The sequence below is a fragment of the Eurosta solidaginis genome, chromosome 2, assembly GCF_040869045.1.
Source record: "Eurosta solidaginis isolate ZX-2024a chromosome 2, ASM4086904v1, whole genome shotgun sequence".
NCBI lineage: Eukaryota > Metazoa > Arthropoda > Insecta > Diptera > Tephritidae > Eurosta > Eurosta solidaginis.
In genome coordinates, this window is record NC_090320.1 from 71,594,731 (window position 1) to 71,608,104 (window position 13,374).

General features: G+C 41.8%; 1 protein-coding gene across 19 annotated transcripts in view; it reads right to left on the reverse strand.

The window, feature by feature from the left end:
• The window catches only part of LOC137239890 (protein rolling stone), a 195,700-nt gene that overhangs the window by 17,866 nt on the left and 164,460 nt on the right, over positions 1 to 13,374 (reverse strand). The window contains exon 7 of one of the 19 annotated variants that reach the window (XM_067765688.1): positions 8,764 to 8,785. The exons of the other annotated variants lie outside the window; for them this stretch is intronic. Within the exon in view, the coding sequence (XP_067621789.1) occupies positions 8,779 to 8,785 (7 nt within the window). The 3' untranslated portion in view covers positions 8,764 to 8,778. Of the gene's footprint in view, positions 1 to 8,763; positions 8,786 to 13,374 lie in introns of those variants that run through there. 19 annotated transcript variants of the gene reach the window in all.

The following is a 13,374-nucleotide window of genomic DNA, read 5'->3' on the forward strand; positions in this document are numbered from 1 at the left end:
ACAAAAATCCCTACCATATTACCATTTCCACACCTGTTTACTAATAAACAAAGTCCTATGATCAGTACAGTTGTAAACGAACCCGATAACTATTTCTAGCTTAAACCTCAAGCACAACTTTGGTTACGTAAATATATGTAACTAAATAAATGAATATTAACAAAGCACTCTCTATTGATGACGACCATGGCAAACGTTTGAAGGACAATGAATTGAGGGCTTGCACCTGGAACGCCCGCTCCCTGAATGGGATTGGTGCAGATGCCCGGCTGGTTGATGTCCTCGTCAAAGCAAAATCTGACATCACCGCCATCCAAGAAATGCGTTGGACGAAGCAAGGAAGAAAGAAGATCAAAAATTGTGACATATATTGGAGTGGCCATGCGAATAAGCGCAGTTTCGGCGTCGGATTCGTGGTGGGAGAGAGACTTTGTCGCCAAGTGCTGGCGTTCACGCCTGTGGACGAGCGTCTCGCCGCTATTCGAATAAAAGCAAAATTTTTTAATATATCATTCATCTGCGCCCATGCGCCGACAGAGGAGAAAGACGATGAGGTGAAAGACACTTTTTATGAACAATTAGAACGCACATACGAACGCTGCCCCCGTCATGATATAAAAGTCGTGCTTGGCGACTTTAACGCCAGGGTGGGCAAAGAAGGTGTTTTTGGCCCTACAGTCGGAAAGTTCAGCCTACACAATGAAACTTCTCCTAACGGACTGAGGCTGATTGACTTTGCCGGTGCTCGAAACATGGTCATATCAAGCACAAGGTTCATGCATAAAAAGATACATCAAGCTACATGGCTGTCTCCTGATCGAAATACTCGCAATCAGATCGATCACGTTGTGATAGACGGACGGCATGCCTCCAGTGTTTTAGATGTGCGAACGATCCGAGGACCTAACATCGATTCGGACCATTATCTCGTTGCAGCCAAAATACGTACCCGCCTCAACGCGGCTAAAAACAAGGAACAAAAAACACAAGGAAAGCTAGACGTCGAAAAGCTTCAATCACAACAGACTGCCAATGATTTCGCAACTCGACTCTCACACCTGCTCTCTGAGGGCACAACTCATCCTGAAGGAATACAGGAGCAGTGGGAGCATATCTCCAAAGCACTTCATACTGCCGCCGAGGAAAAAATTGGTTACCGGCGGCCACGAAAAAACAACTGGTATGATGAAGAATGCCGCGTTGCAACCGAAAGAAAAGACGCTGCCTACAGGGCTACGTTAAAAGCGAGCGCGACAAGAGGAGTGTGTGAACGCTATCGTGAGTTGAAAAGGGAAGCGAGACGCCTTTTCAGGAAGAAAAAAGCAGAAGCAGAAAGGCGTGAGTGCGAGGAGCTTAAGCTGCTAGCCACCAGGAATAACGCCCGAAAATTCTACCAAAAAATACGGCGACAGACGGAAGGTTTTAATTCCGGGGCAAACTCCTGTAGGAATGAAAACGGCGACCTTGTAACTTATGTCCAGAGAGTGCTTAGATTATGGAGGGAACACTTCTCTGCTCTCCTAAATGGAGGCAGCAATTCACCGCGCAGAGATGAAGAACCCGATCCCGCAATCGATGATGATGGAATATATGTCCCCCCGCCCGATTATGACGAAGTTAGAATAGCAATAACCAGATTGAAAAACAACAAGGCCGTGGGCACTGATGGATTGCCTGCGGAGCTATTCAAGTTCGGCGGCAAGGAGTTGGTAAGGCGCATGCAGCAGCTTCTTAGCAAAATATGGGCGGACGAAAGCATGCCCGACGGTTGGAATCTAAGTGTTCTTTGCCCAGTCCACAAGAAGGGGGATACTGCAAAATGCACCAACTATCGTGGAATCAGCCTTCTTAATATCGCATATAAGGTCCTTTCAAGTGTAATGTGCGAAAGATTGAAGCCCACCGTGAACCGGCTGATTGGACCTTATCAGTGCGGCTTCAGACCTGGTAAATCTACCATCGACCAGATTTTCACAATGCGCCAAATCTTGGAAAAAACCCGTGAAAAGAGAATCGACACACATCACCTCTTCGTCGACTTTAAAGCCGCCTTCGACAGCACGAAAAGGAGCTGCCTATATGCCGCTATGTCTGAATTTGGTTTCCCCGCAAAACTTATACGACTGTGCAAAATGACGTAGAGCAACACCATCAGCTCAGTCAGAATTGGGAAGGACCTCTCCGAGCCGTTCGAAACTAAACGAGGTTTCAGACAGGGTGACCCCCTATCGTGCGATTTCTTTAATTTGATGCTGGAGAAAATTATACTAGCTGCAGAACTTAACCGCACTCGAACAATATACTATAAAGCGTGCAATTACTGGCATATGCTGATGACATTGATATCATCGGCCTAAACACCCGCGCTGTTAGTTCTGCTTACTCCAAGCTGGAAAAAGAAGCGGTAAAGATGGGTTTGATGGTGAATGAGGACAAAACGAAGTACCTGCTGGCATCGAGCAAAGAGTCAGCGCATATGCGCCTTGGCAACCACGCTACTGTTGGCAGCCATAATTTCGAAATAGTAAAAGACTTCGTTTATTTGGGAACCAGCATCAACACTAGCAACAACATCAGCACTGAAATCCAGCGAAGAATCAATCTTGCCAATAAATGCTACTTTGGACTAGGTAGGCAATTGAAAAATAAAGTCCTCTCTCGGCGAACGAAAATCATACTCTACAAGTCACTTATCGTACCCGTCCTGCTATATGGGGCAGAAGCATGGACCATGACAACAGCAGATGAAGCGGCTTTGGGAGTGTTCTAGAGAAAAGTTCTTCGAAAGATTTATGGACCTCTACGCGTTGGCGATGGCGAGTACCGAAGAAGATTTAATGATGAGCTGTACGAGCTATACGCAGACATCAACATAGTCCAGCGAATTAAAACGCAGCGGCTGCGCTGGCTAGGCCATGTTATGCGAATGAAAGATGATGCTCCGGCCAAGAAAGTGTTTCTATCGGAACCCGCCTATGGAAGCAGAGGTAGAGGGCGGCCCCCACTCCGTTGGAAGGACCAGGTGGAAAACGATTTAAACTCCCTTGGTGTGACCAATTGGCGCCGGTTGGCGGAGCGAAGGAGCGACTGGCGCGCCTTGTTGGACGGCCATAACCGTTTAGACGGTTAAGCGCCAATTAAGTAAGTAAGTAAGTAACAAAGCAACTCCAAACAAACAAAAATATTTGCATATATGCATATATACACACATAAATATATGTACGTATAAATATATGTGCATGCTCATCTGCACAAGCGATGAGCGTAACATAAACGCAATGTCTTTTATTTTACTATTCGAAGTATCCGGATAGTGTGCACGAAAAAAAATCCGAATAAATATTATTCGGATTACGAATACCTGGCGGATAAAAGAGTTTATTATTCGGATAATTTTTATTCGGATAGTCCCACCCCTACTGGCAACATTAGGAATTATGTAGCACTCATGTGCGATGATCGACTAAACCGACTGCAAATTCAAGAGCTTGGCATGGGCCCGTGAGACAGGGAAGAATGTTGAAGACAGTAGACTGACAAAAACTTTGCTACAAGCAAGTAAAGACGAAAAGGTTAGGTTATAATCTGAAGGGGGAGACGATCAGACTCTAGCTTACTAGGTGATACTAAAGCGAGCAAACGCTGAGACTCCGGTTTTCACCGAGAAGAATACGAACGAAGTGGCAAAGCAGCCCCTGACTGTGGCAGCCTTCGAAACAGCTGGATTGTAAAATAGGGTTTAACTGATGACCTGCTCCAATAACACGTTTACAATTATTCAAAGGCAAGAAGGCGCAAGTATGAAGATGGTGGATATCCACGACAAAAAAGGCCCGGATTTGGATACCACGTGTAGTGAAGTCGCAGGTCACGCTAAATATGTTGCGTCAAAATCCAAATATACCAACTCGGGAAGGTACTTCATATATCCGAACAGGCCCCCGAAACAAGGGAACAGGAGGAGGAGGAGGACGTACACGTCATTAAGACGATGTTAGAAGGGTCAAACAGTAAAATGGTGCTGCGGGCCTTACAGAAGAACCTCCACACAGCGTTAACCCCTCGGGAAGAAAAGGACATAGGATAACAATTGCAACATGCAATAAGCGAGCTAACCTAATGAGGTCCTCGAATCCTCAAACCAGAAGGGCAAGAGGAAAAAAAATGATAGATGGTACGACGAAAGTATTGTCGGGGGACAAACATCGTAATTGTGATGCGAGTCTTGGAGATAAACCCCCAAGACAGCAAAATCGCAGAACATACTATACAAGTGTATACGGATGGTTCCAAATTAATGGAAGGGGTTGGGTCTGCTGTTTACTGTGTCGACCCAGAAATAACTAGATCCTATAGGCTGCCAGATTACTGCAGCGTTTTTCATGCGGAAATTAGAGCAGTGAAGAAAGCAGCAGAAATTCTGGAGGAAGCGTGCTTAAGCTGCAGTAGCGTCAATATATATATTGATAGTCAGGCTGCGATTAAGGCAATAATCTCACACAGTACTTCATCAAGAAGTGTTCTTGCATGAAAGGAAGCATTGGAAAAACTTTGCTCAGGCCGGACCATACATCTTTACTGAGTTCCCGGTCATAAAGGGATAGAAGGTAGCGAAAAGACCGATGAGTTGGCAGAGCACTCGCTGAGTCGACGATAGACGTCCCAATCGGTTTGGGAGGAATCAAAAGGCGTGGACAACACTTCGTTTTTTAACGTCGTCGCGTCAAGTTCGTTTTTCCCCACAACTCAACCGCGTGCTATAAAAGGACGCTATTCATGTGTTTGAGAATAAAATAGCGGATAGTGCGGGAATCGAAATGACAAAAAATTAAATTACGCATAAAGTTTTCAAAACCATGAAAGCAACATTTGAAAAACTGAAAAATTTATCGTACATGGAGTAAACCATTAAATCGGAATGCATCTAAATATATATTAGCCTCAATTACGCAGAAACCTACGCACATGGTTCTGGCCTTAGTGTATTACCAGTGTGTTGGTGGAGCAACTGTACAGAAATATAAAAACATCAAACTTCTGAGAGATTTCACGTAATAAGAATTAGTTATGGCGTTATAGCTTCTAAGTAAGCCGGGCCAAGGTAATCTTTCATTCAAATAAATGAATGAAAGCAACTTAAAAATACAAACAAACAAACAAAAACGGCGTGGACAAAAGCGCGGGCTGCAAAATTTCTAAGATCATGTGTAAAACATACGATATTAAACTCACAAAGGGACTCATATCTATAAAGAGAGAAGACTTAAGGCTCACGATGGGCACACTGACTGGACACTGCCTTCTGGCGTCACATGCTTAAAAGTTAGGTATCGTCAGTAACAGCAAGTGCAGGAAATGTGAGCTGCAGGAAGAAAGGGTTGATCACATTCTGTGTTTGTGTCCTGCGCTCGCCAGGTCAAGTCTCCAGCTATTAGGGGCGGTAGAGTTGGCAGCAATTAAGCTGGGTCCTAGAAAACTGCTAGTATTTCGATGGAGTTATTCTACAACATATGTCCTGGCACCTGATTGGGGTTCTTCCGTTTGGTCGTCAAGCAAATTCTGGTAACACGATGGACACACTCAGTCTATATGAGGTCTTTACTGACCGGCCAGTTCGACCTAACCTAACCTGCTGAACAGCTTGTGTCGCTTTCCTACCAAAGGCAGCGAGGATTAGTCACATGTATCCCAAGGAGTACAGGCCCATTAGCTTAGCATCATTTCTGCGCAAAACCTTTGAGAGGTTAATCGATGTTTATATAAAGTTCAACATGGATGAAAAACTGTTCCCCACAACACAACATGCTTATACTAAAAACTAGCCGGTAGACACGGCACTGAATAGGGTGGTTATAAACATAGAGAAAGCCTTGGAATACGCCTTAGGAGTCTTCATATACGTTGCCTGGAGTTCCAAAAATGTCTCTAAACGGGCGATCATGTATGATCTTAATTGCATTTCAGCACTTCCAACCCTAACCAGGCGGCATGCTTAATTTCAGAAAAATTACTTTACAATGGGGATTGTGGGAGGCTACGGAGTCAGTGGACATGGGCACGACGCAGGGCCGGGTATTACCACCTCTGATGTGGACGCTGGTTATCACCCACCTGCCGAGGCAGAATTACGTGGGTGACCCGCTATCGTGCGATTTCTTTATGCTGGAGAAAATTATACTAGCTGCAGAACTTAACCGCACTGGAACAATATTCTATAAAAGCGTGCAATTACTGGCCTATGCTGATGGCATTGATATAATCGGCCAAAACACCCGCGCCGTTAGTTCTTCTTACTCCAAACTGGAAAAAGAAGCGGTAATGATGGGATTGACGGTGAATGGGGACAAAACGAAGTACCTGCTGTCATCGAGCAAAGAGTCAGCGCATATGCGCCTTGGCAACCACGCTACTGTTGGCAGCGATAATTTCGAAATAGTAAAAGACTTCGTTTATTTGGGAACCAGCGTCAACACTAACAACAACATCAGCACTGAAATCTAGCGAAGAATCGGTCTTGCCAATAAATGCTACTTTGGACTAGGTAGGCAATTGAAAAGTAAAGTCCTCTCTCGGCGAACGAAAATCATACTCTACAAGTCACTTATCGTACCCGTCCTGCTATATGGGGCAGAAGCATGGACCATGACAACAGCAGATGAAGCGGCTTTGGGAGTGTTCGAGAGAAAAGTTCTTCGAAAGATTTATGGACCTCTACGCGTTGGCGATGGCGAGTACCGAAGAAGATTTAATGATGAGCTGTACGAGCTATACGCAGACAACCACATAGTCCAGCGAATTAAAACGCAGCGGCTGCGCTGGCTAGGTCATGTTATGCGAATGAAAGATGATGCTCCGGCCAAGAAAGTGTTTCTATCGGAACCCGTATATGGAAGAAGAGGTAGAGGGCGGCCCCCACTCCGTTGGAAGGACTAGGTGGAAAACGATTTAAACTGCCTTGGTGTGACCATTTGGCGCCGGTTGGCGGAGCGAAGGAGCGACTGGCGCGCCTTTTTTGGACGGCCATAACCGTTTAGACGGTTAAGCGCCAATTAAGTAAGTAAGTAAGATTTATTTCGGCAATTATTTGAAGTAGGTATTCAATATTTGGTATAGATTCAGTGTATGAGGACATTGAGATGGGAGAGGTAGAAGAAGTGGAAGTGAGGGTGGGAGTAGGAACTGGAGTGGGACTCGGCCAGAGTAGGAGTGAGAACATAGAGTAAAAGAAAATAGGATTGAAAGTGAAGAGGGAACTTTTTGAAATGTACTTAGTATACCAACTTTCGGGCAGAAAACTCTGCCGGGTGCGCTAGTGACAAATATTGATGTTGTTACAGGTGCACCTACACAAATCATGTGCATATGTGTAACATCAAATGCCAATACTAATTCATATTCCTCTTGTCGTATCGGAGTAACTTCACGCAATTGTACCCATGGGATTGAGTTATACCTACATACGTGATTTTTAAACTCCTACCGCCGCGACGGTAGAATTTACCAGTAAATTGTAAAAAATGTTACACATCGCTCTTCAAACTTCCCTGGGGGTCCCAATTTTTAATAATATTGTAAACGTTTTACGAGTCTAGTTGAATACGTGATAGAATATCGTTAAATTACCAAAACAGTATCTGCCTATAGTGTAATACTGCTAAATGTATATGTAAGCTACGTTAGAGTGACCCAAAATCTCATACTTTTTTTTCAAATTTCCTAATGTATTGTAACGAATTTACTACAAATCCTCTTATTTGCAAACTTCTGCTAAGTTCGAATCACTAAACTATTGAATAAATAACTTCAATATTGAATAATGGAAAAATGGCCTTTATTAAAGTACTTCACAATAAATAACTCTACTATTGCCCGAAAGATAGCGTGCTTAATCGAAACTGATTGTAGCGTCTCTACCTTTGGTGCTTTTATACTCTGTGATTTCCTCGTTGCGTCTTCTAGGCGCTTCCAGAATTTACTTAGTTACTGACATATAATTATAACGACAGATGCACGTGTATAGCTTCTCATATGCGCGCGTATTTGTGAGCGACACTTCCACAATTACAATTGCATACTTTCGGGAGCATCTCAGATAAGATATCTGCAGGTGTTTGTGCATCTCTTCTCCGCTACGTGTACGTACATATGTGTAGACATAATGATTGATTCGTTTATGTAGATACATAATTATTGATTTATGGATGTGCATACAAGGCGCTGCTTAGCATCGGCTTAGAGATGGCAGTACCCCTTAGTGTTGCTAATATTCGTAACAGTATAAAACCCACGTTGCAATGGATCGGCTTCGCTACTTGTCATCTGTAGTGCCAGGATGTAGTGCCTTGCTAGCTTGTTTTTGTCTTCTCATCAAAAAAGTGCGATACCAAATGCCCACGTCGTAATCGACGGGAAGCATATCAACAGGTTCTTAGATAAGCGCAGTCACGAAATTTAAATATCGATTCTGAAAATAATCAAAGATACTTACTGTGGTGCGACGAAAGCGCGCACAGTGAAATAAGGAAAGCCTGCTTCCGAATAGCTATTCAGGGAACAAATAACTGACTCACTGAGAGCAAACTTCGAACTGGCGATGTAACTAAGTAGTGAGGCCATATTCTTCACACACTAGGTTCCGTCGCAGCGGACATTGTAGACCTGCTTAGTATATTATTTAAGGTCCTATGCAAAAGCCCGCATATACATAATTCGTTAATTTCATTGTAACTTTCGATTAATCGAAGGGGGATTCATAGAAGATCACAAGCGTTGTATTCACTAGTATCTAGAAAAAAAATAGTATAGTTCAAAATACTGACTATAATGATGAGCTGCATGATGATAATAAAGAGACCAATATAGTTCAAAACATTCAACCCAAATAGCGGCTATGGCAATGCCATATTATCCGATAGATAGCCCAACTCAGAAGGTAATCTTATTGGAACCCATAGAAGCAGTGGGTTAAGGGGTCTCCTGCATTGGAAGAATCAAGTGAAGAATGTAAAAACATTTGGAACTTCCTGGCGGCAATATCGTTGCACGATATAAGCAAGTATCTGATATACTTTATAATAAGTATCAAATCAAAATTACTTTTTAGGACAATTTTCATATAATTCAATAATTCAACTTCACAAATCCCCTTGTTCAAACAAAGGAAACTAAACCAAGGAGGCATCGAAGCGTTAAGTATCACGTTAATCAAGAAATTTCAATCGCTTCCATTGTACACTTGCGAATGTTATTGTTCAAGCAGTTATCAAAATAAACTTAATTTCGTTTTTAACTGAAACGAAATGATGTCGTTTATCTTGAAACGTTAATAATAACGTTAAACTTTAACACGCGTTCGGTTGTTTGTGAGTGAAATTAACGTTAGGGCGAGCTTTTCATAACGTTTATAACGTTAACGAAATGGTTTCCTTTCGCGGCGAAACGAAACGAATTCGTTAAGTTACTGATTTTTAATGAAGCAAAATGGTATCGTTTCGTTTTTTGGGCAGCCTTGGACTAAACTGATCGGTAGAAAGTAGAAATTTATTTGAAACACTAGCAGACCCGGCAGACGTTGTTCTTCCCTATATTTGGCATATCTGCATACATTTTAATAAGCTTTTTCCGTCTAACTCTGCCCTACCCCTCTACACTTGTTCCCAATCTTTTTATTCACTCCTCCCTCCGCCTTTTTCGCTTCATCTCCATCTTCGTCCCATTTTATCTCTTTCTCAGTCTCCTTCTCTCAAGTTTGTCTCCTTCTTCTTCATCTCTTATTGCCAGTCCCAGAGGGTGGTATGTATTTTGTTCCAGTCCCATTCCGAGTCTCAGTCCCAGTACCACTCCGAGTCTCACTCTCAGTCCCAGTCCTAGTCCTAATCCCAGTCCCAGTCCGTCTCTGGTATACTTCCCGGAAAAAAGCATCGTAAATACTAATATAGGCAAATTTATATACGAAATTTCAGGCAAATCCAATAGGACGTATGTAAATAGGTATGTGGGTATTATTAATTCTTGTCTTTATTTCGGCTTCGCATGCATATTTATCAGTTTTGCCAGGTTGATGCGACTAAATCGAATATCAGAATGAACTTTAGAGCTCTCAGCAACAGCTTTCATTTGATATCCATATTGTATAAACACATTCTAGGGGTACCCGGGTCCACGTTTTGGCCTATATCTCGAGACTCTAGTCACTCGGCGGTGTAAAACTTACTCTGTATTATAGCACACATCAACAGTTTCAATTTTATACCCATAATATAAAAACACATTCTAGGTGTATCCGGGTACATGTTTTGGCCGATATCTCGAGACCCTAGCCTCCCGGTTGTATGAGAATTATCCTGTACTATAGCACTCATCAACAGCTTTCATTTGATATCCATATTGTATAAACACATTCTAGGGGTACCCGGGTCCACGTTTTGATCTCAAGACCCTAATCACGTAGCGAAAAATAGGTAGACGTTGGCCGATTCTCAGACCTACCCAATATGCTAACAAAATTTCATTAGAATCGGTTCAGCCGTTTCGAGGGAGTTAAGCCTCTAACACCGCGACAGAAGAATTTTATATTAGATAAACGCCACTTTATTGTTAGGCAATGTTTTCATAAATATTTCATCACTTGCTATTGGTCATCCATTTTAGATAGCCCCCTATATTGACTTTATAGTTAATTATATTGATTTTAAAGTTTTCTTGTAACCTTGCTCAAGTATGAGTGCACGTGAGTCAGTGAAACAAGTCGTAGTTCTATGGAATTTTTAGCACTAACTCAGGTACATCGGCACTTGACAATCGAATATCAAGAGGACCTTATGTTTTATTTCACACGCGATTTTCAAGCCCCCTTGACATTATAGTGTTTCTGACACTGCATGTATGCTATGTATGTAATTAATAAATTTATAATGTAAAATATCGTTCAAGGTGACTAATTATAATTGTAAAACTTATAACTACACAGAGAATCTCTTATTATAAAAACGTAAAAATTTACTATAATAGCTGAAATTTTTTGTTGCTGTAGCTGTAAAGACATAACGGAAAGGTTTTAAGAAGCGTCCTCTAAGAGCGTTTCTCAACTTGCACATTTAGGTACAGTCCCGAATGAACGCAGGAAAGCTTATAGATCGGCACACCCACCATCTTTAATTGCGCTCTAAACTCCTTTAACTTCCTTAAGCGCCAAATACACGACACGAACATTTCCGCGAACATTCCGCAATCTTGTTCGCAGCTTTGGCCATACACCATACAAACTTTTGGCCGAACATTAGTTCTCTTTCAGACAATGATGACATGATATGAAACTTCTCGCTCTCTGAGAGCGCGTGAAAATGTGCATTTTTTGTAACATTGACCATAGATGCCATCATCCTCAAAATCAAATTTGGGCATTTCGGAATAACTTGGGGTATTTTACATGGTAAAGGTTTAATTTATGATTTTCACCGAAAACTTACTCAAGATTGTCAAATGGGATATCAAAAAACTCGAATTTTTTCAGGATCACAAATACAAAAAAAAGCTTATTTTACCCGTTAAAAATTTTTCCGTGACAACACTTGAAATTTAATTTTTTGATAGCTAAGATAAAATGTACTTATCTCTTTTCGTGCGTTAATATAACAGCTCATTTAATTTTGTTATTTCTTGTACCTTTTTTACAAATTTTTGATCGGCTTATGTAGTTGAATACACTTGAAATGAAAAATAATGAAAACGCACCGATTTTCTTGGAATTTTTTTTGCGCGGTTTACGCAACTCTGATCTTCAAGACCCATTCTTGGAAACGAATGAAGTTTGTTTACAATCGAATGAACCAATGTTTACAATTGAATGAACTTTAAGACCCATTCCTGGAAACGAATTGAGAGAGAATGAATGTTTCGTATCATGTCATCATTGCTTTCAGACAGCGATGAATACGGACAATTGTGCTGCAGCAATATTGCTCGCTGTGGCAATCAAGTGTAAAAAAAGAGAGAAGATTTATACATTTCAATAAATTCACTCAGAAATTTTTTATTGTCCATTTTACTTTTCCGCGCACGTCTGTTCCGTTCAGAAATTACTACGATTATGAGCTATTTCGCCATACACGCACGAACAGTTCGCGCAAATGTTCGCAAAAAATTAAAATATTTTGACAGAAAAAGTCGCACAGAAAAGGTCGCAGAAACACGACATAACGGGAATGTTCGCGGAAATGTTCCTGTCGTGTATTTGGCGCTTTTACTTGTTGTATCCAACGGCAAACAGCTTATATTCCACATCTGTATAGTCCTAAACATCAGTCAACTCAAAACAATATTTTGTTAGGTTAGGTTGAATTGGCCGGTCCCTGAGGACCTCATATAGACTGAATAAGTCAGTTTGCTCAGCGACCAAACTGAAAACGCCTATCTGGAATCAGGATCTTTATTATAAAATAAGTCCTGGTAAATATTTGAAGCTTTCCAGGACATATGCTACTTGCTGCTTCTAGATATATGTAATAGTTGCGCCACTCCTAGGAGCTGGATTGTAAGCCTGGCCAGGGCAGGACACGGCGCAAAAAGTGTTCGATCGTTTCCTTCTCCAATCCGCACTTCCTACTATGTAGAGTTTTACGCGCGGTCACTTTATCGGTGGCGGCGGCATAGGATCCATAGTATACCGCCGGTGTCTTTACATTAAACAACTTGATTTTCTTATTTAAAAAATTATATTTAGGAAAGGGGTTGTTTATATGTATTTAAGGAAATCGACATTTTGGCCATTTCGAACCTCCCACGGCAACCGGTTCTATACTTTGGAGTTATCCTAGGTTTTTGCCAAGACCACCGGCCGACATTTCAATGTAACGCGGTTCAATTTCTCGCAGATCGTTCAAAAAATGTCAGTACTAGATCCTTGCAGAGGGATCCCCAGTCCCAAGGACTGGTACTGCTGCGTCTACCGAAAAAACCATACAAATACTTTAAATAGTCACAATTTTGTCTGAATGTCTCGTGCAAAGCGTAGTTTTCCCGAAGGAGATGTTCTAGGCAAACTTCTTATACTTGTCGTCGACGGGATTTCTTTATATCATTTGTTGTTCCTTGCTGTTCACGCACAAAGGCGTCTTACGACCGCTAAAATTGGTCTATTAATCGTCATAATTCTCGTGGCACAGTGGATACCATTGCATAACTCATGGGTGAAAATCGTATAATCCTCGGTGCATCTACATAGCTTCAATTTTACAATGACCCTGGATAAAGATTTCAAAATGTAGGCCACAATTTTCAGGCGTGTGTGCCCTGTCCGAAACGTTATTTCAATAATCTTCATTAAACCAAACCGATATTTTAAAATGAATGTCGACCAATTTTAAGTGGAAAGAT